The sequence below is a fragment of the Microcaecilia unicolor genome, unplaced genomic scaffold, assembly GCF_901765095.1.
Source record: "Microcaecilia unicolor unplaced genomic scaffold, aMicUni1.1, whole genome shotgun sequence".
Taxonomy (NCBI): Eukaryota; Metazoa; Chordata; class Amphibia; order Gymnophiona; family Siphonopidae; genus Microcaecilia; species Microcaecilia unicolor.
The window spans coordinates 49,796-71,461 of NW_021963026.1; the positions used below are offsets into that span (position 1 = coordinate 49,796).

At 43.1% G+C, this 21,666-nt stretch overlaps 1 protein-coding gene across 1 annotated transcript in view; it reads left to right on the forward strand.

Moving 5' to 3' along the window:
* Positions 1 to 21,666, forward strand: part of LOC115458777 (dynein heavy chain 1, axonemal-like) — a gene marked incomplete at its 5' end in the record, with an annotated part of 332,737 nt that overhangs the window by 47,384 nt on the left and 263,687 nt on the right. Inside the window, 3 exon segments of the mRNA XM_030188593.1 lie at positions 3,439 to 3,558; positions 5,289 to 5,371; positions 10,321 to 10,462. Coding sequence (XP_030044453.1) covers positions 3,439 to 3,558; positions 5,289 to 5,371; positions 10,321 to 10,462 — 345 coding nt within the window.

Genomic DNA, 21,666 nt, shown 5'->3' on the forward strand with positions numbered 1-21,666 from the left:
AGCATCAAAAAGGTACCAAGCCCGAATGCGAGGAATCAAGCCTAGAACAGGCAGTCGGAGAGGCCCAGGGCATCACCTGCGATGACCACTATTCCCCAGAGGTTGAGCCCCTAGGTTTGGGTGGCCGGCAGGACTTCAGCAGGAACTGGGCTTGAAGAGACTACCAGGAAAGGTATGGTATTGCCTGTAGAAAAGCAAACAATGGTCTTGGCTTGGAGATAGTAAGTAAGGTTGGCAGAGGAAGGCAGATACCCACAGAGGGTAGGGCAGGCCCTGGACTAAAGGAGCAGGCCTGGTCCAAGCAGAAGATGTTCCAAAAGCCAGATCAGGTTCAGGCAGAGGTCCAGGCAGGCGGAGGTCCAAAGGGCAAGGTCAGGTTCTGGCAGAGGTCCAGGCAGGCTGTATTCCAAAGGCAAGGTCAGGTTCAAGCAGAGGTCCAGGCAGGTAAGTCAGCAGAGAATAAACGCACTAGTATATCCAACAAACAAATAGCTGAGGCAGAGAAACAGTGGATGAATCCTTGCTTAAGAGCTGAAGGCATCTGACGTCAAGGGAGGACCGCGCCCACAGGTGTGCACTGCCATTGGAAGACGCGCTGGAGTGATTTGGGCAGTCTACGGGCACACCGAGATGACAAGTCCAGAGAGGATGGAACCACACACATAGCGTCAACCTAGGGGCATTGCAGGTGCGTGCATTTGACTCCATGCGTCAGACTCCGGGTTTGTGACATCATCCCCACAATAGCAGGCCCCTTGCAATCAGCCACAGAATCTATGGAAAAGCAGAATTGGTGTGCAGAGCCTGGACTCTTTCATTAATACTTGAGGACCATGGGTCAATTTTAGTAGGCAATTGAAAAGGTGCTGGTACTTGGTACCCCTGAGTACCCCCTGGAAAAGAAGTCTTGCCCTTATCCCTTATTTCTCCTGTTTGTCTGTCTTGATTATATTGTAAGCTCTGTCGAGCAGGGACTGCCTCTTACCTGTTCTTTCTGAGCACTGCTCAGTTCTGGCCTGCATGTGCACTTTTGCCCCTATACTGACAATATCAACAATATCCTGCTCGCCAACTGGATACTCACTTACCTCTGGGCATGTAACCTGCCCCACAAAATCCAGGGATCACACAGAAATGCACCTACAGACCAAATAAAAAAACATGATGGGTCACTTGCCAGTCACAGACACAGAGCTAATAAACTAAAAACTTTATTAACAAACAGAAACAGCTGACAGTAAAAATCAGATTTAATTCTGCAAAACAACCAACAGGTAATTTGTTGTATGTACCCAGTGCTTGGGGAAATTCAAAGATAGGTTGGAGTCACTAGGATGTGGAGATCTGAGACTGGGTCTTGCACAGATCTGCTTCTGCTGTACTTCAAAGCTAAGAGTGTAGAATGCTACAAATTACAATTCCCAGATAGAAGGAAGATTTTCTATGAGCAGAGATGCCTGGATATCTCAGAGTCGTACAATATAACAACCTAAAGCTATATATATAGATATCTATATATCTTAGGCCTGTTATATTTGCTGCTGAGATATCCAGATAGAGTTAACCAGATAGTGGTTGAATATTGTTGTTATCTGGCTAATCGTTCTCAAACAAATTTCACCAAAGGGTTTTGTACCAGCTCAGAAACACCACTACATAAGTACATAAGTATTGCCATACTGGGACAGACCACAGGTACATCAAGCATCCTGTTTCCAACAGTTACCAATCCAGGTCACAAATACCTGGCAAGATCCCCAAACAGTACAATTCATTTTTTGCTGCTTAAGCAGTGGATTTTCCCCAAGTCCATTAAAATAATGGTTTATGGACTTTTCCTTTAGGAAGCCATCCAAACCTTTTTTAAAACTCTGCTAAGTTAACCGCCTTTACCACATTCTTTGACAACGAATTCCAGAGTTTAATTACACGTTGAGTGAAGAAACATTTTCTCCAATTCATTTTAAATTTACTACTTTGTAGCTTCATCGCATGCCCCCTACTCCTAGTATTTTTGGAAAGCGTAAACAGATGCTTCACGTCTACCTGTTCAACTCCACTCATTATTTTATAAACTTCTATCATATCTCCCCTCAGCCGTCTTTTCTCCAAGCTGGAGACGTAGCCACTTTAGCCTTTCCTCATAGGGAAGTCGTCCCATCCCCTTTATCATTTTCGTCGCCCTTCTCTGCACCTTTTCTAATTCCACTATATGTTTTTTGAGGTGCGGTGACCAGAATTGAACACAATATTTGAGGTGCGGTCGCACCATGGATTGATACAAAGGCATTATAATGTCCTCATTTTAGTTTTCCATTCCTTTCTTATTAATACCTAACATTCTATTTGCTTTCTTAACCGCCGCAGCACACTGAGCAGAAGGTTTCAACGTGTCATGAACGACGACACCTAGATCCCTTTCTTGGTCAGTGACTCCTAACGTGGAACCTTGCATGACATAGTTATAATTCGGGTTCCTCTTTTCCACATGCCTCACTTTGCACTTGCTCATATTAAATGTCAATTTTAAAATGGTGCTTGTTTAAAACATGGCTTTACACGAGGGATTATTATTATTATTTGTTGCATTTGTATCCCACATTTTCCCACCTTTTTGCAGGCTCTTAATCCCCTGTTTATTTCTGCCTCCAAAGTTAAAGTACAGTTTTACTAGTTAATTGACGGCATGTATAGGTATAGATCTGTAAAATGGCCCCACTGTTCATACAAAGTGCTGGTACATTTATATGGAAGTTACTGATTTGATGCTTTTCTTTTTATACACGTATATATTTGCTTTTACTTTCACGTTGGAAGCACATATGTTTACACTTGTGGGATGTGTTACCTAATGTGATGTGAATATTCAACATTTGATAGGAAGCACCCTTTCTGATAGACCTCTTTACGATCCCTGATGCAGGCAATTCACCAAAACATGATCTGTGCCAGGTCCCTCATCAATAAGCTCTGTTTCCCTATTTGCTATTGCACTTGTGTTGGTTATATGTATATTTGCAAAATGGCTGATCCTGCTGTACATGCTGGCAAATATGGGTACATTCCTGCATGCCCTTTTATATATTTTGCAAAAGACTGCGTTTGGTAGAGGTTTTGGTAAAATATCCCAGAATCATGAATATTGTGACTTGGACGTTCCAATTCCTTTCTCAACAGTCTATGCAATACGGTGTTTGCAAGGATCAGAATACCACTTACAGCCTAGCTTTAAGGGAAATGAGTTAAAACTGCTAACTGCCTATCAGTTCAATAATTGCAAGAAGGGAGGTCTAACTCATTTCAGTGCACATAAAAACTCCAGTTCTTTACAGAAAAATGTATTTTTGATGCATAGTGGATTAATGTCCTGACTGATGTTCAGATTGAAGTTGATCTGGTCTCTAAAACATAATTTAAATATTTACTTTTCCATCTTAGCTCTCTGATGAATTCAGAGGAATCAGCAGAAAATTATATGAGAAGCCAAACAGCGTGGAGGAGCTGACGGAGCTGCGGGAATGGATGAAAGGAATACCTGAGCAGGTCAAAACTTTGGAGGTAATGAGCTCTCACCTATCGGGTGCTGTGAGTCAGGAAAGCTTTAAAATCTCAACTTCAGAGCTTTTCTGTAGTCTGTCTGAAAAGCCCCACTTAGAATAACTCACATTTCAGACTTGCTTCCATCCAAGACCGGCATGGTTACTGGTTACCTTAGGTGAATCTACAGCCTTGTGCCCTTCCTTTCCCCCATCACCATTACCACCACCACCATCACCACAGACACAGCTTCCCTACTAGCAGCAGGTCCAGCACTTTCCTACTGGTGGTTTATGGCACAGTGCTTCATTTTTTAATAATGGTGACTTTAGCACAGCATCCCTTTCACCACCCCCCAGTTTTTCCTACATCCACTTCTCTTATCTCCTGCCCAGCATCATACCCTCCTTTAACTCGCTCCTTCATCCTCTAAATAGCATTTCTCTCTGCCTTTCTCCCCATCCTCTCTGTGTGCAACATCTTCCCATTGACTCTTCTCCCCTCATACAATCAACTATTGTCCCTTTATTGCCTCCTTTGTCCTTCAAGATTAGTCTTGATCCTCTCTCTTCCCTAGCATCTGCCCTATGCCTCTCCTACTCCCTCCTATCCTTCCATCCTGAGCATCCATCATTCTCTGTTTCTCTTTCTTTCCCTTTGTAATATCTAGCTCCCGCCTTCCTCCCCCAGTTTCTGGCATCTACCGTATATCCTTGGGTCCCAGGAACTCCACCACTCTACCTATTCTTCAGTACCAGTACTCAAGCACATTGAATATGCGTGCTCACAGGCCAGCATGTCTTGATCCACAAGATTAGTGTTAAGACAGGCTGATCTGAGCACAGGTTTTGAACACAGTTGGCAATGTTAGCACTGAAGAACAGGTAGAATGGTGAGGAGCCACGACTCAGGCTTCTGCCACTCCACCCAGCCTGCTTTACAGAATTTTCTGCCAGTGGGTCTTAGAGATCCTCACCAGCTGCACTGCTACATCTGGCCAGCTCCACTGCTTCTTTGGCTGGCGGGGCCAGGAAATCATTACCAGCCATACTACTACTTTTTATTGTTGTCACTCCATAAAATCTGGCACTTTTGGTGACCACCTAGTTGGCCTTAGGGCAACGCTGGGCCTGTTCACAATCTGTGTCCCAGTGTGATGGCTAAATTTGTATGTTTTCATTGTAGTATTCATTCTTCAAATTGTTTCAGTACCACCTTTTTCAGTGCAGTTGTTTACTCTGCAAGCTGGATCAGAAGCAACTTTCTTGATATAATGGTTAATCTGTTGACTGACTGAAGCAGTGGTGCACAGCTACAGTTATTGAGAATTACAAACAGGTTTAGTTTTCAAGACATCTACAATGCATATTCATGAGATATTTGAATGTATTTGGGTTAAGAAACAGGTTAATTTACATAGCTTGGTTAGCCAGAAAGACAAACCATCCAAGACTAGAGTTGTACAAATCTGGATTAGAGCCACCCTATCTAGTGAAATGGTTCAGTCAACTTGGATTTATAACCAACCTCCTTAGTGGAGTAACTCAGATCTTAGGCTTAGGCACTCTCCCTCAGCAGGCTCATAGGTGACTATTTTTCCTTTAGAACTCTGAAGATTGAACCTACAACTAGGAATCTTCAGACCAAAAGTAATATGCCCTGTATTTCTAAATAGCAAAATGTATAATTACTTTGTGCAATAATGCAATGTTTAATTCTTAGTGCAATAATGCCCTTTTTTTTCTCTACAGGAGCAAATATCAAAGATTATTTTAGAATATGATGTCATTGATGAGTTCTTATACAACCTGTCCCAGGATGATTTTGATGCAAAGTGAGTGTTAAGCATCGTCCCCATTTACATTCCCAGTTTATTTTCCTATAATAGCAGCTTTTCCTTTGGGTTGAGACCTCTAGTGCTCTGATGTTGCTAGAACTTGGAACCTAAGCCCGAGGTGTTCCCTACAGAGGCAGAGTAGATCATGGTTGTTATATGGAAGGAGACGGGATAGACCGGTCATAGGAATACCATGGTCAGACCAACAAGGCAGTCTTGCGTAACAGAAGGAAGACAGCAGGGCTGGTAGAACTGGTTTATATGAGGAAGGCAGGCAAAGTGTCCAATTTCATATCACCAGAAGTAGCATAGTGCTCAGGAGCTCACAAGTAAGATCCAAGGGCATGGTAGAAAAGGAGCTTCATGATATAAATACGTGTAGGGAGCCAATTAGAACAGATGCATTCTAAAAACTAATTAGGCCAGAGTGCATTCTCAGTGGACCATTGGGGCAACTTGCATCATTAAGCTGGGACTATGAATGATATAAAAGACAGGAAGAGAACACAATTCACTTCTTATTTAAGGGGAGTCTTCTTGGGAGTAACTATATTACGGGGGGCCCTACAGCCTCTAGGACTAAGTTTGAAGAGATATCAACCATAGAATTACTGAAGAAATCAGTTGTTATGAGTATCAGAGGCATCCACCCTGGACTTCTCCTCAGGCCCACAGCCTGTCCAATGAACTAGATATTGAAGTTTGCCCCTTCAGTATTAAGAATTTACAGTACTTTGTATTTCATATATAAGTGCACTCATAAAACTATGTGAGCACTCAGGTGTATGTAAAGTTTTATATATGTAAAAAAATGTGCATAAAAGGGTGTTCCAGGGGCATAGCCCACTATACTCATACTCTATCACTAATATTTGTCTAAATATATTTTAACATTCTGTACTAGAATATCTCTGAAAACACTGTGGAAGATAGGGTGTGAGGGAGTCTGTAGGAACTGCCATTTCCCCTTAATGACACTCCCTCACAAATAGGGGTGAATCTAGCCCTCTGATTTTGGGGAGGCCCAGGGATGGACTGGGTGGGTAATGTATTCCCATCCCACCCCCACCCCCGGTACATTAAAAATACCTTTGCTGGTAGGGCTGCCGAGTCCCGTGAGTCTCCCCTCTCTCCCAGATGCAGCCTATCTCCTTCCCTTTCCCCTCTTCCCAACCCATGAATGTCACAACACCCTCCCCCTGGAACGTCCCCCTAACACTCCCCTGGCCTACCTTCCATCCCTGGTGGTTCAGTGGGGGCAGGAGCGAAGCCTACTTGCTCCTACCTCTTGCGGCTGCCTAAAGAAAATAGCTGCTGTGACCTCTAGCAGCAGCTTCTAGTACTACACAAGAGGAAGCCTTGACAGGGGTGGTGCAGTGGGAGTTATCAAACTAGGTTCACAATGCTGGACCTTTTCTGCTTTTCACTACTGTTGTCTACAATCTGTTTGAATGGTTAGATAAATCAGGCTGTCTAAAGTAGTGGAAGGGTTGACTGCATGGAATAATCCCTCCCTAACTACTGTCAATCCAAGCTTATATTGGTTTATCAGCATTGGCGCCCGGTAAAAGAGGCTTGGGGAGGCTAAGCCTCCCCTGCTGCAGCAGGATGGATCAGCTGTTTGTGTAACCAGTTGTAGAAATTAGGTTATGGTTTAATTTGTTTACCTTACTGCTGGGAGAGCAGGAGGGTTGGCTGGAGGAGTCCTGGGTTGCCAGGGAGATATTTAACGAGGATGGCTTCCTGCATGAGCAGTTCATACCAAAGAGACTACGTGATCTCGCCCTAAACTTAGCTACTCCCCGCTGTGCTGTTCTCGTTGTCAGTGCTGTATGTGTCTCCGTCTCCTGCCACCCCCCTCTCAGGTTCTAATAAAGACAGATGCACTTTTTTGTAGCTTGCAATTTTCCAGCTAACCTTGATAAATGTTAAAAGCCTGTCAAAATACTCCTCTGATCTCTTAGGATTCACCAAGGTTCTTCACTCATTTTGTATTTGTGGGAAAAGACCGTGATGAATTGGGTCCTTAGAATCCCCCCCCCCCCCAAAAAAAAAATAAAAACATTTATATAAAATAAGGAGCCTTCATTCCTCTCTGGTGAATCATGAAATAAACCAGGATTTTAAAAGGGAGATTAATTATTTTTAAAGTTCTGTGAGCAAACAAATGATAAAATCAATTTATTATTAAGTTCACGGCTTCTGAATTCTTCTATGTAAAGAGAGTGGGAAGTGGACCAATGACTCCAGGGAAACGGGATATAGGATTTAGAAGTACCACTTTATTCAATGAGTCATTGAATAAAGTGGTACTTCTAAAATCCTATATCCAGTTTCCCTGGAGTCATTGGTCCACTTCCCACTCTCTTTACACTGTTATATTTGCGTGGAAGTTAGTGTTCATCCACCTAGGTGGATTACTTTCTCCTTGCTTTCTTCTGAATTCTTCTCACAGCAATAAACCAGTCATAATTTCTCCCCAAACACCATGCTTTCCCCCCCTGGTCATTTCCCACCCTTTATAGCTTTTTTTTTTTACCGACTGTTGCTTGCTTCTTGTATTGGGTCCCATAAGTCCTGGTGGTTCGTCGCATTTCAGATGCTGACAGCATATGGCGTCTGGAACAAGGAGGTTAGATTGAGAGGTATCCAGTGAGTTTCCATGCCACTCAGCTGTCATCCTCGTACACAGAGGAAGTATACCATACTTGTACAGCATACGGTGTCTGGAACAAGGAGGTTAGAACAGCATACGGATGTACACAGAGGATGCATAATAACGGAATAACTTTTCACAGGTAGAGTAGTAAATTGTTATAAATTGTAATCAGTGTGACATTTTGAGGGGCTGAAATAGGTTGAAACCTAGTTTTGGGGCCATGTCTGGCTTGTTATAGCTTTGACTATTGGAAGATATACGTTTAATTCCCCAAATAAAAACATACATTAATACATTAGAATACTATATTTATCTCTACCAAATATTCAGTCTTGAAGCTCCACTTAATTAAACCTTACCAAGATCACAACGGGCCCCCGGAGTTAAACCCAGATGTTCAATGTCGGGCTGTTTTCAGCGACTGGTACTGAATAGTGTGTGTGTGTGTGTGGGGGGGGGGGGGTGGGGGGGGGGGGGGGGGGTTAACCCCTATAAAGTTAACCGGTTAGCCCTGAATATCGACTTAACCGAAGTCAATAATCAGCGTAAGTGATTAACTTTTTAGTGGTTAAAGATAGGCCTGCTATTTATGCACCTAACCAGCTATGTGGCATGATATAGCTGGTTGGTAGCTAGCCGCTAACTGCAGATATTTAGTGGGGAATAACATGTTCTGTTCCACTGAATATCTGCAGTTAGGCACCGATATGCTATTTAGCCGGCATGCGTTTAATTCCCCAAATAAAAGCTTCTCTAAATAGAAAGACCTTTAAAGATTTTCGAAATTGGAGATAATTCTGTACATTATGCAACGCATCAGGAAGCTTGTAAGCTCTATTGAGCAGGGACTGTCTCTCTGTGTCGGGTGTTCAGCGCTGCGTGCGTCTGGTAGCGCTATACAAATGCTAATAATAATAATAATAGTTGGGTCTCTTCCATGTAAAACATCCTAGTTCTATAATCATCCAATTGAATGTGCCTGAAAGGTACATCCCATAACATTTTCTCACATGATCTTCATGCGTGTTGGGACAATGAATTCTCAGAGAGGTAGATAATACCACCAGAGTCTCTTTGTTCTCAATGCCTTATAAATAAGTGTCAAGATTTTAAACTGAATTCTCCACTTTGCTGGCAGCCAGTGCAGCTTTTCAAGAACTGGTATGATATGATATGATGAAACCTGATGGTCTTCGACAACAATCTTGCTAACACATTTTGAGCAATCAAAAGGAGTTTCAACAAATATCCTGGCAGTCCCCAAAATAAAGAATTACATTAATCAAAAAGTGGTGTTACCGAAGCAAAAACTACGGATCTGAAGTTTTGCTCTGAATGTAATCCCTTCAGTTTCCTTAACATTTTTAGCTTAAAAAATATTATTTTTACTAGAAAACTTGTGTGATTTAAAAGACAATGATGAATCTAATATTACCCTGAGATATTTAAACTCCTAACTAATGGGTATCCTTATCTCTCCCAGTGTAAATTCTATAGGAAAGGAGCTCTCTCCCGGACCTGAAAGAATCATAATCTGTGTTTTGGACTATTTAGTCTATTTGCTGACATCCAACTTTTAACTGATGAAAGACATCATTTAAAAAAATCAAATGCCTCTTCTATAGATTTGTCAGTAGGAAGGAAGAATTGTATATCATCTGCATACATGTGGTATGATGCTCCCAACCACCTAAGAAGTTTATACAATGATATATAAATGTTAAAGATTACCGGAGAAAGGGTTGAGTGCCGAGCCCTGATGCACTCCTGAGATCACTTTCTTCCCTTAACTCCTTTCAACCCCCCAAAGCTTTCCCAATTAATTCCACATTATCTGATAGTAAAATCAATACATGAAATAACAATAGATTATAAAGCAAATAAAATGCAGTTACTTCTCAAACTAAAAGAAGCAAAAAGAATGAGTAAACTTAAATTTTAAAAATGTGATTAAAAATGTTTATTTTCAAAAATTCTAATGTACTGTAAGTTTCTATTACTTTTTGTAAGTTATTTCATACCCCTCTTGTCAAATGTAAAATATATTTTTTTGGCTGTATTCATAACAGTACTAGAATTTAGTCTCAAACCACTCAACCAAACTAGAAAAAACTGAAGAGGAAAAATGTGTTTCAGTGGAAGTGTCTGTGTTCCAGTAATAATGGAATCAATACTAGAATGTACAATTCTATTGATTATAATTGTCTATTCCATTCAATTGTTCAAAACAAGAAATTAAATGGAGCATGATGAGAGGTTTGGTTGTATCTATTATTTCTTGACCCAGGTGGTATATAATTGGCTGGCCACACAAAATCATGACACATATGGAGACCATTCAGGAGCAGCACTTAGAGGATGAGGAACGCTTCCATAAAATTCAAATCATGGATCAGAACAACTTCATGGAGCGGTTGGATGGTCTGCAGGTAAGAACCTTAGCACAAGTGCTTACCCTCTTGCAGCTGCAGAATATTTTGATACAAGCCTCCTATTTTGTGTTCCTTGTAATTATAGATTTATTTTTTGGTGTACTCCTATCAGATATAAGAGCCTGCAGCAGCTGCAGGCCCTGAAGTTCATATTTTCAGTAGGCAATGGCAGAAAAACACTAATTGGTGAATATTCAGCCAGTAGTGGTCAGAGATTTTTTAAAATGCTGATCTTTGCAGGCAGGATAAGGTCTCAGTCTTTAGTGCCGATCCATGCCCAGGCACCAGCACTGAATATTGGGCTATGACCAGCTAAGAGTGTGCTGCTGTTACTAAATGTGGGTCCCAGCTGATAATGCCCCCCCCCCAATTCCCATAGCATCCCCCTTCTGATCTCTGCCCCCCCGATCCCTCTCTATAGTGGAAGCCCCACCCGCAATTTAACCCCCATCCCCAACTTAACTCCCATCCCCACCCCTGAAGCCCTCTTCAGCTCTCTTACCCGGGGAGATCCTTGGTGTCTAGTAGAATGGTATTCTCTTGCCCTATTGACTCCGGCTCTGAAAAATGATGGTGCCTCTAGTAGTAGAATGGAGATAGTGCATGTAAAATTTATCTCATGTTTATGTTTATTAAAAACTTGTTATACTGCATATTGGATCTAAGCAGTTTACAACTTAAAGTACACTAAAATGAAATAATAGAAAATAAAGACATCGTTAAATAGGACAGAAAACAAATATCCAGACAGGTGCAGCCAATCCAAAATAAGTAAATTAAAGCCAACTAGGGCACCCCAAACCAAACTTCCTACAAACAACTCACTAGGGGCTATGCTGAAAGGCCAAAGAAAAATAGTGTGTTGTAAGAACAGACAAAGCAAGAAAAAGACAATTCAGAGCGAATGTGTGGAGGGAGAGAGTTCCAGAGAGTGGGTGCTAGAAAATAGAAGGTTGAGTGATGTGTGGATTCTATAGAAGAACCATGTGATAGGTATCAAGAGAATGCAGCAGACAGGGCAGGGTATATGGAAAAGTAGAGGAAGAAAAATAGACAGGAACACAAGAATAAAATGCCTTATGAGCCAAGATTAGGATCTTAAAGGAGATTAAAAAATGAACAGAGAATCAATGTAGATGGGGTAAAAGGGGGAACCTTTTAAAGAAAATGAGCAGCACAGTTCTGTGAGGTTTGAAGACACTTAACTTGTGTTGATTGGAGGTCAACATAGACAGAGTTACAGTAATCTAATCTAGATATAAGAAGAGCATGTAATACAGAAGTCCTTTTACTATGCTGCAGCAAAAGGTGTTTTTGACGCACGCTGAGGCCTCTTTTTACCGGAGCAGGTAAAAGACTGTTTTAAAAAAAATGACCATGCAGCAAGTGAAGCACTTGCCGTGCTGCCATTTTGGGGGGAGTATTTATCGCCTGCCATTGAGGTGGTGCTAAGGGCTCCCATGCTAACCCAGTGGTAACTGGGCAGTGTGTGGCACTGCCTGATTACCGCTGGGTAAACACTGGCGCTGCAAAAGTAAAAAAAATTTGTATCACTGGAAGTGGCGCTCACTGGAGTGAAGGAGTGGCCTAGTGGTTAGGGTGGTGGACTTTGGTCCTGGGGAACTGAGGAACTGAGTTCGATTCCCACTTCAGGCACAGGCAGCTCCTTGTGACTCTGGGCAAGTCACTTAACCCTCCATTGCCCCAGGTACAAATAAGTACCTGTATGTAAGCTGCATTGAGCCTGCCATGAGTGGGAATGCGCGGGGTACAAATGTAACAACAAAACTACCACCGGGCTGCTGCAGTATCCAGGCGGTACTTCTGTTTAGCGAGTGGTAAGCCCACATTAGGCTTACCGCCACTTAGTAAAATCCCCACGGTGTATAGTGAATTAAAGTCAAGAAAGGCTCAAAGGGACTGGAGCAGAACCATAAAGCCAAATTTGATAGTGCCAGAGATTTTCTGCGTGAATGCAAGACGAGAGCCAAACCAGACACCTAGATAATGGAATGAAGTTACAGGAGCAATAGGGAGATCATAGAGAAGAGGTGTAATAGATGGTGGAGACAAAGAGCCAAGGATCCAGCAGGCAGTTTTCTTGTCTGGATTTAATTTCAGTTTATTAGACGTAAGCCACCTCGCCAATACATGAAGGGAAGCCTGGAGCTGTTGCAAATCAGTGCAAAGAGGTGAAACATGAGACAAAAGTAAAATGTCATCAGCATAAATAAAAAATCTAATATTGGAAGATTGAAACCGTGTAGCAAGAGGACTAATGAATAAGTTGAACAATAACCAGGGCAAAATCTTGTAGGCAAACTTGGTATCACAGTGGCCTTAGACTACTTAAGCGTCAGTTTCGGTAGGCCAAAGATCAATGGAGGAAATCTAAACATCTGACCTTAATATTTGTCATAGTAGGTGTCGTGAATGTAATTAGCATCTCCAGAAAGCAAAGCAATCTTATTTTACGACTAGGGTTTTTAAATTTAGCAGCCCAGCAAGAGAACTTTATTCTTTCTTCGGTTCCCTCTTTTGTAATGACACTGCAGGTTCAAATCTAGCAACTCTTCCCTCTCCAAGTTCACTAGCAGATTTCTTTGTTGTAAAAGTGCAAAGGTTGCATTGTTCTCTTCCCATTTTTTCTGTATCATCATCTTCTTGTTTAAATGGGGTAGATATTTTCTTCCCTATGGATTAATCCATTTTTCCTTCTTTGAAGTGGGATACATTCAATCCATAGACACTGATTTCTTTGGATAAGGTTAAGAGCTCATAGTCACGTTTTGTTCCTTAGATCCCTTACCATCGTCCTGGATCAAATTACCCAACTTGCTTCTATCTCCCTATTTATTGGCATTAGTGAATTCTAGTCTGACACTTGCAGGCTTATTTTCGAAAGAGAAGGGCGCCCATTTTTCGACACAAATTGGGAGATGGGCGTCCTTCTCTCAGGGTCGCCCAAATCTGCATAATCGAAAGCCGATTTTGGGCGTCCCCAACTACTTCCCGTTGCAGGGATGACCAAAGTTCCCAGGGGCGTGTCGGAGGCGTAGCAAAGGTGGGACTGGGGCGTGCCTAACAGATAGGCGTCCACGAACGATAATGGAAAAAAGAAGGGTGTCCCTGACGAGCATTTGGCCGACTTTACTTGGTCCATTTTTTCTTACGACCAAGCCTCAAAAGGGTGCCCGAAATGACCAGATGACCACCAGAGGTAATCGGGGATGACCTCCCTTGACTCCCCCAGTGGTGACTAACCCCCTCCCACCCTGAAAAAAAACAACTTTAAAAACTTTTTTTGCCAGCCTCAGATTATCATATTCAGGTCCATAGCAGCAGTACGCAGGTCCCTGAGGGTGGGGGGGAGGTGTGTGTGTGTCAGCGGAGGCATAGCGAAGGTGTGGACGTCCTTCTTTCAAACATTTTGGACGTCCTGAACTGCCCCCCCACAGGGACGGACAAATTTCAAGGGAATGGAGTGGAGGAGTGGCCTAGTGGTTACAGCACTAGTCTTGCAATCCAGAGGTGGTTGGTTCAGATTCCACTGCTGCTACTTGTGATCCAAAATCCAAATAAATAAAGGGGGTATCAGAGGCATAGCAAAGGCATGGACGTCCTTCTCACAGAAACATACACATTTTGGATGTCCCACTTGGACGACCTTAGGAAGGAAATCGTGTGCAAGTGAGCTAACAGCGAGCAGCTCATTTGCATGCGATTTCCTTCATGCATGCCCGTTCCTTTCCGAATCGCTAAGGGATCGGTAAGGGAAAGGCTTTTTCCGTTCAGTTAGTGCATCAGTTAGTCCACTGCAGTGCCCCCTAGGGTGCCCGGTTGGTGTCCTGGCATGTCAGGGGGACCAGTGCACTACGAATGCTGGCTCCTCCCACAACCAAATGCCTTGGATTTGGTCCTCCATTATGGCCGAAAACCGGGGACGACCATCTCTAAGGTCAACCTAAATGTTGAGATTTGGGCATCCCCGACCGTATTATCGAAACAAGAGATGGCCGCCCATCTTGTTTCGATAATATGGGTTTCCCTGCCCCTTCACGGGGACGTCCTGCGAGGAAGCCCTCAGGAAAACTTGGGCGCCCCGTTCGATTATGCCCCTCTTGGTCATGTTCCCTTGGAGTGGAAGATGGCCACTGCTAAGCCAATTTTGAAAAATCCACTCTTGATCCATCTGTTCCTGCACATTACAGGCCTGTTTCTAATCTATGTTTTACTTCAAAGATAGTTGAGAAGGTGGTTTTTCTACAGCTTAGTCAATTTGTAGAACAAAAATTAGTATTTTCATTCCAGGCAATCTGGTTTCAGAGCAGCCTGTAGTACTGAAACTGTTTTGGCTTCTGGTCTTGGTGAGGTTAGATCTAACCTAGACAGTCACAATCTTACTTTAGCTATTTTATTAGATCTTTCAGCAGCTTTTGACTTAGTGAATCACTCTCTGTTTTCTTTCACATTTGGAATCTTTGGGGATTTCTGGTTCTGTTTTGCGTGGTTCAATTCATTTCTTACAGATCATTCATTTCATGTCATGTTCCACTACTCTACTTCCTCTGATAAGTCATTGATCTGTGGAGTTCCACAGGGTTCTATTCTTTCTCCCCATTTGTTCAATATTTACTTAAGTCCTTTGGCCACTCTCATTCAGGAATTTTGTATTTCTTTTCACATATACGCTGGTGATATTTTACTGCTCTACGAGGTTAGTCCGTCTAACCTTGACTTACAACCTCCTTACAACAGTGGCTGGCTGACCAGTGTCTTGTGCTGACAGGGCCGTGCCTAGGGTCTCTGGTGCCCCCCTGCAGACTATCAGTTGGTGCCCCCCTGCCCCGCCCGTGTGGCACAAGATGCAAAGGAAATAGGAGCTGAAAGATGGAGTGCATCTTTGTGGGATTGCTCAACAAATAGAGGGTTTACAACCACTTAGCTTTTTGTGCTTTCATGTTCACAAAATTAGTAATTAAATCTTTGATATCTAACTGGGCACATATATCATTCTCAATAGCAATCACGGCAAGGCTTACAAGCTTTTCTTGCGAAATACTTGATTGCAAATAATTTTTTATGATTTTTAACCGTGAAAATGATTGCTCACCACTTGCCACACTGACAGGAATTGTCAGCAATATTCTTAGAAACAAATTGCTATACATTGCAAAATAAGATAGCAGATGTAAATTCTCAAAGTGGACATATTCCAAACACACTAAAATGAGAATTAAAATGATTTTTTTCTGTCTTTGTTGTCTGGTGACTTTCTTTTTCTGATCATGCTGGCCCAGTATCTGATTCTGCTGCTATCTGTCCTCTTAACTCCATTTCTAGGGCTTCCTTTCCATTTATTTCTTTACTTTCCTCCTTGCTTCTTCATTTCTTGCTCTATATCCATAAGTAAAAGCTGGGTCCTCCGCAGACTTGACTGTCCAGTGGATCCAGCTTCTACCTATTTTCTCCATCCTTGTGCAGTTTTTCTCCTCTCTTCCTTTTCCCTCATCTCATCTCCTTCCTCTCTCTTCCCTCCCCTCCATCCATGCCCAGCATTTCTTCTCTCTCCCTTCCCCTCCATCCATGTGCATCTCCTTCCTCTGTCTTCCCTTCCCTCCCCTCCATCCTTGTCCAACAATTCTCCTCTCTCCCCTCCATGTCCAGCAATTTCTCCTCTCTCCCTGGGTCCTGCCCTCCCATCCATGTCCATCCTTGTCCCTCTCTGCCCTTCCCTCCTCCATCCATATCCAGCAATTCTCCTCTCTCCCCTCCCCTCCATGTTCAGCAATTTCTTCTCTCTCCCTGGGCCCTGCCCTCCCATCCATGTCCATCAATGTCCCTCTCTGCCCTTCCCTCCTCCATCCATATCCAGTAATTCTCCTCTCTCCCCTCCCCTCCATTTCCAGCAATTTCTCCTCTCCCTGGGCCCTGTCCTCCCATCCATGTCCATCCTTGTCCCTCTCTGCCCTTCCCTCCTCCATCCATATCCAGCAATTCTCCTCTCTCTCCTCCCCTCCCCTCCATTTCCAGCAATTTCTCCTCTCTCCCTGGGCCCTGCCCTCCCATCTATGTCCATGCATGTGCATCCTTGTCTCTCTCTGCCCTTTCCTCCTCCATCCATATCCAGCAATTCTCCTCTCTCCCCTCCCCTCCATTTCCAGCAATTTCTCCTCTCCCTGGGCCCTGACCTCCTATCCATGTCCATCCATGTCCCTCTCTGCCCTTCCCTCCTCCATCAATATCCAGCAATTCTTCTCTCTCCCCTCCCCTCCCCTCCATTTCCAGCAATTTCTCCTCTCCTGACTGAACCCTGACAAGTCAGTCGTCTTTCAATCTCTACTGTTCCACTTTTTGTATTTGATACCTGGATCTCTCCTATAACTAACTTTCACTATTTAGGGTACTTCTTGATTCTGCTCTTTCCTTTGAACCTCAAGTCTCAGCCTTATTTAAGACTCAATTTTTTTCTTTTACGCCAGTTAAGGTCAGTGAGGCCTTATTTTGATCATGATACTCTTCATTCTTTACTTCTCTTACTCTTCTTGACACGTTTGGACTATTGCAATATTATTTATTTGGATATTTCCACCTCACTACTCAAAAGATTACAGACAGTACAAAACACAGCAGTCCGTCTACTTTGTCATCTCCAGAAATATGATCATGCTACCCCTGCCTTGAAAGAACACCATAGGCTACTGGTCTTTTATAGGATTCATTTCAAAACCTTGCTCTTGGCCTTCAAATCCTTTCACTAGGGCACACCTTTATACCTTTCATGGTTGATCATTCCATACTCCTCGTTATGTGTACTACATTCTATCAATGACCATCGCATGGATTTACCAGGACCCCATTTTGCACAAATGGAAACTACGCAACATAGAGTTTTTTTTTCTTTACAGACCCTTATCTGTGGAACTCCATGCCATTACTTATATGCAGTGAAACCGATCAAGTAATTTAAGGTACTTTTATAAGGCATGGTTGTTCCAGCAGTTATATTCTAGTTAGTGAGGCACCTCTTTTGGTTGCTGGTACCTGGGAAGGAATGTACATGATTACCAGTTCTATTGGACACTATTTTTTATTAGTATAGCTTTCTTGTATGTGTTTTTTACTTTCCTATCTGATTACTATAGTTCTTTTCTGTGCTTTTGATTTTATGTTTGATCTGTCTGTCAGATAAAGCAGTATATCAAGCCATGAATAAATAAATAAAGGATATAAAATCGAACCCTGAGCGATGCCACATTTAACAGGATAAGATGAGGAAACATTAGGCCTGAGTGAAAAGGAAAAGAAGTGATCAGTTAAGAAAGAAGAAAAACAACTAGAACTACCCCAGAGATACCTAACTGAGAAAGCCTAGCTAAAAGAAGAGAGTGATCAACAAGATTGAACGCTGCTGAAAAGTCTAATGAAATTGTGAGTGTAATGTTTCCACTCTCAAGGGTCCTGTGAAGTTCACTAAGAACCAAAGTGACGACCGTTTCGGTGTTATGTCGCTGGCAAAAAAACAGCCTGGTAGGAATATTGAGCCTTCTCAATAAAGTCAAGAAATTGAGAATAGATTACCTTCTCAGTGATCTTTGAGAGAAAGCAGAGGATGGAACCTGAACGATATCTTGAAAACCTGACTGGATGGGTGTGGCCCAAGGACTGGGTTGAGAAGCCCTGCTCTAGAGAAAGTAACTAGCGGGTTGTTTCCATTGCTGAAGTCTGCTAGTCCTATTCCTACCAATAGCATCCCAGTGTATTTCAGAAATCAACGGCATTTATACAAGACTGAACTGAACAGATTTATTAAGATGTGGGGTAAAGCATAGGTAGTTGCACTTGTGCTTCTTTAATCTACCTATGTGATACCTGAACCATTGGCCTCTGACAACTTGGCACTATACCTAAAACTTGGAGTGGACTATACGCAGAGCTGAATTTTTTTTAAATTTGCATTTCAAATAATACAGCAAGACAATATCTTGATAAGAAATTAATAACAATTCATAAAAATACAACATTAGAATAATTGAAAATAAGAAAAATATATCTTTAACTCAATCCACAATGGGGGTGGGGGGCAAGATATAGTAAATCCATAGGAAGATGGATACAAAAATAGGAGAAATAATAAAGAAGAAACTAAAGAGTAAGAAACCTTCCTCCTTCTGCACATAATAGACCCACAGCGGCCCTAGCAAACTGGGGGTCAAGTGAGAGTAACACCCTTGTCTTCCAAGAAGAATCTTAATTGAGCAGGTTCAAAGAAGGTATACTTAACATTCTGGTAACCACAAAACATTTATGAAGAAATCTAAGTTGGAAGGAAGCTTCTAATGAAGTTACTGCAGAACATAATTCCAAAAATTTCTTTTGTCTTGCTTGCGTCCACTTGGACACGTCAGAAAAGACCTGTTCCTTTCCTCCCATAAATGAAGTAAGCCTCCAAGTCATGCAGTTTCTATAAATGAAGTAAGCCTCCAAGTCTTGCAGTTTAATGGCAGAAGTAGCAGATATTGAAACAAAAGAGGAGCAAACCTAGCGAAGGCTCTCTAAGGCCATCCACAAAGTGTCCAGCGTCACCACATCCAGCTTTGCCAGTGGTTTCAGCAGAGGAGCAGCAGCCGAAGCCCGTGATGATAGTGCTCCAGCGACGGTCTCCACTTGCATTGCTGGTATCTGCACCATGCTCACCCCTGATAGCAGTGCCAAAGGCTTACTTGCATTGCAGTTGGTTTCATTCCTCCATTGTGCCCTTACTTCATCGGCCTTGCGACACCAAAATCACTGGCGTCCCCAATTCTCAGGGTGGGCAGGCTTGAGCGGCGGTTCCAGGAATCGGGGTGTGTGTGTGTGTAATTCTGTCCCTTAGCCCCCCAGGGAGGGAAAACACAGATAAGAAAGAGAACAGACTCAGTTAGGCGCAGCCAGTAAATTACCTTTATTAGTATCTCACAGAGCCAAAAATAGAAAAAATAGTTCTCTCTCTTGGAGCAGGTTGTCAGTCAGCAATGCGTATCCTGAAAGACAAGGGACTACTCTCCTCACACCTCTCAGACATTACATATATACTTTTACAAGTTCTGCTTTCCCAGAAATCATGTGACTTTTCCCAAACTAGAATCAGAAAGTAGCCTCTTCCATATATGGGTATATCAGTCTCTCCAGATGTTGTGTGCACATGCACACTTGGTGGCCATCGGCTAATTACTTATGAGTTCTGCGTGAACAACCAGAACAATACCCTTGTGTCCTCTCTCTGTCTATCTCCCCAAAAGAAACATTCTGGACATGTTCGACTCACACTGTGTCCTCAGCCTGTCGCCTAGCAACTTACAAGGTTACATCCACCCTATATGAAAAACATACTCAGCTAAAAATAAATGTTATAAAGTGTCAGTTCTCAGCTCCTGAGAATGCAATGATTGTTACACAAGATGCTGAGTTAGTAGGCTAACATGTGAGAACCAACCTGACAGTATAGGCTTTAGGCCTAGCCCTTAGTAACAGGCCAAGCATAGGAAGGCATATACAGGGATCAAGAGTCCGGCTGAGCTCAGTGAAATCTCACTGTCCAAGATGGGGCTGTTCCCTGCCCCAGCATCAGAAGCGCCCAGCGAAGAGGGAACCGCGAAGGTGGTGATAGCGGTATGTCACATAGTTGAAGGAGCCGGAGGTGATGGAGGAACTCCCCGCAGCTTCCCCCTGCATTTGGGCATGTAAAGGAAGAAATTTCACTGCAAACTTCAGTTAATAAAGCCAAACATGGGAGCATGTAAAACTAGCATCTTGCTCCAACGCCATCTTGTCCGCAGAGCTGAATTAATAGGAAGCACAAACATATCCTGGTCAGGACTCCTGGACAGGATATAAATAAATACAATATCAAGAACATAAGATTCTCTTGTTCTTTATATTCGGATCTCATCTTTTCACTACTTCATATTCCCCTGTACGGTAAGTTCTCTGTACACTCCAATTTTGTAGTCTTGTCTCTTTCATTCTTGTCCTCCCCCCCCCTCCCCCCCGCTTACATCAGTTTGTCTCTTCCTCTTTTCTGTTTTTTTTTTTTAAATCATTTGTAAACTGCTTTGAAGCCTATGGCAGGCCCTCTGTGATATATCCAGCCTGTGGAATAAATAAATAAATTAATTATTTAAACCAAATAAACATAATAGGCAGGGCTACTTAGGTACAGCAACATAAACTCTGTGACAGTGAATCTTGAATAATAATCATACCATTTTTATTATTTGTTCTTCTCTCTTCCCTCTTTCGTTTCCCCCCTTTTCCTCCCCTTTCACCCTCTCCGCACCACCCTCCCACCAACCCCTACCTCCCCATAGATGGCCCTTCTGTAAGATTCATTCATCCCACCACCTCTTCGGTGTGCCGCTTACATGCTTCCTCCCTCAATTGCCACATTTTCTCCCCTCCCCCCCACACACCCTGACTCATACGCCCTATATTCCAACTCATCCCATACTCTCCCATACACCGTTCTAGCCCATCTCTTGTTCTTAAAATTATTCAGCAAGCATGTGTCTTAAACAAGTGAGAATAGTATAATCAATGAGAAGACTCTACAGGATAAAATGGAGTGGAGCAGTAGCCCAATGGTTAGTGCAGTGGCCTGAGAACCAGGGAAACTGTGTTTGATTCTCACTGCAGTTCCTTGTGACTCTGGACAAGTCACTTACACTCAGATGATCAAAACCCCAAGCTGTTCCAAACAGTGCTGCAAAAATAGTGCTGGAACAGCATGGGGCGTAATTAGACCTATGATCAGAGATAATTGCATGCAAATTTAAGCATGCAGTTATCTCTGATCATGGGGTAGAAATGCGTGAGAATTGTGCCTGAGCATGTGCTCAGCACAATCCTCCCGCACTTGTTTGACAGGTTTGGGCTGTCAAAAGCCCAAACCTGTCAAACACAGGGGCTGGAGGTCCATGGGACCACCAGGCCCCAACTACCCGTTCCTCGAGCAACGGGGGCCGGAGGTCCCCCGACGATCCCCTCCCCCAGGTTCAGGGAGGGCTGGAGATCCGGTGGGTCTCCGTTCCCCCCCCCCCCCTAACTCCCCTCAACTAACAGTCCCTGGTAGCCTAGTGGGTGACCTACCACCCCCCCCCCCCAGCAACAGGGGGGCTGGAGGTCCGCTGGACCGCCAGTCCACCCCGATGATCCCCCCTCCA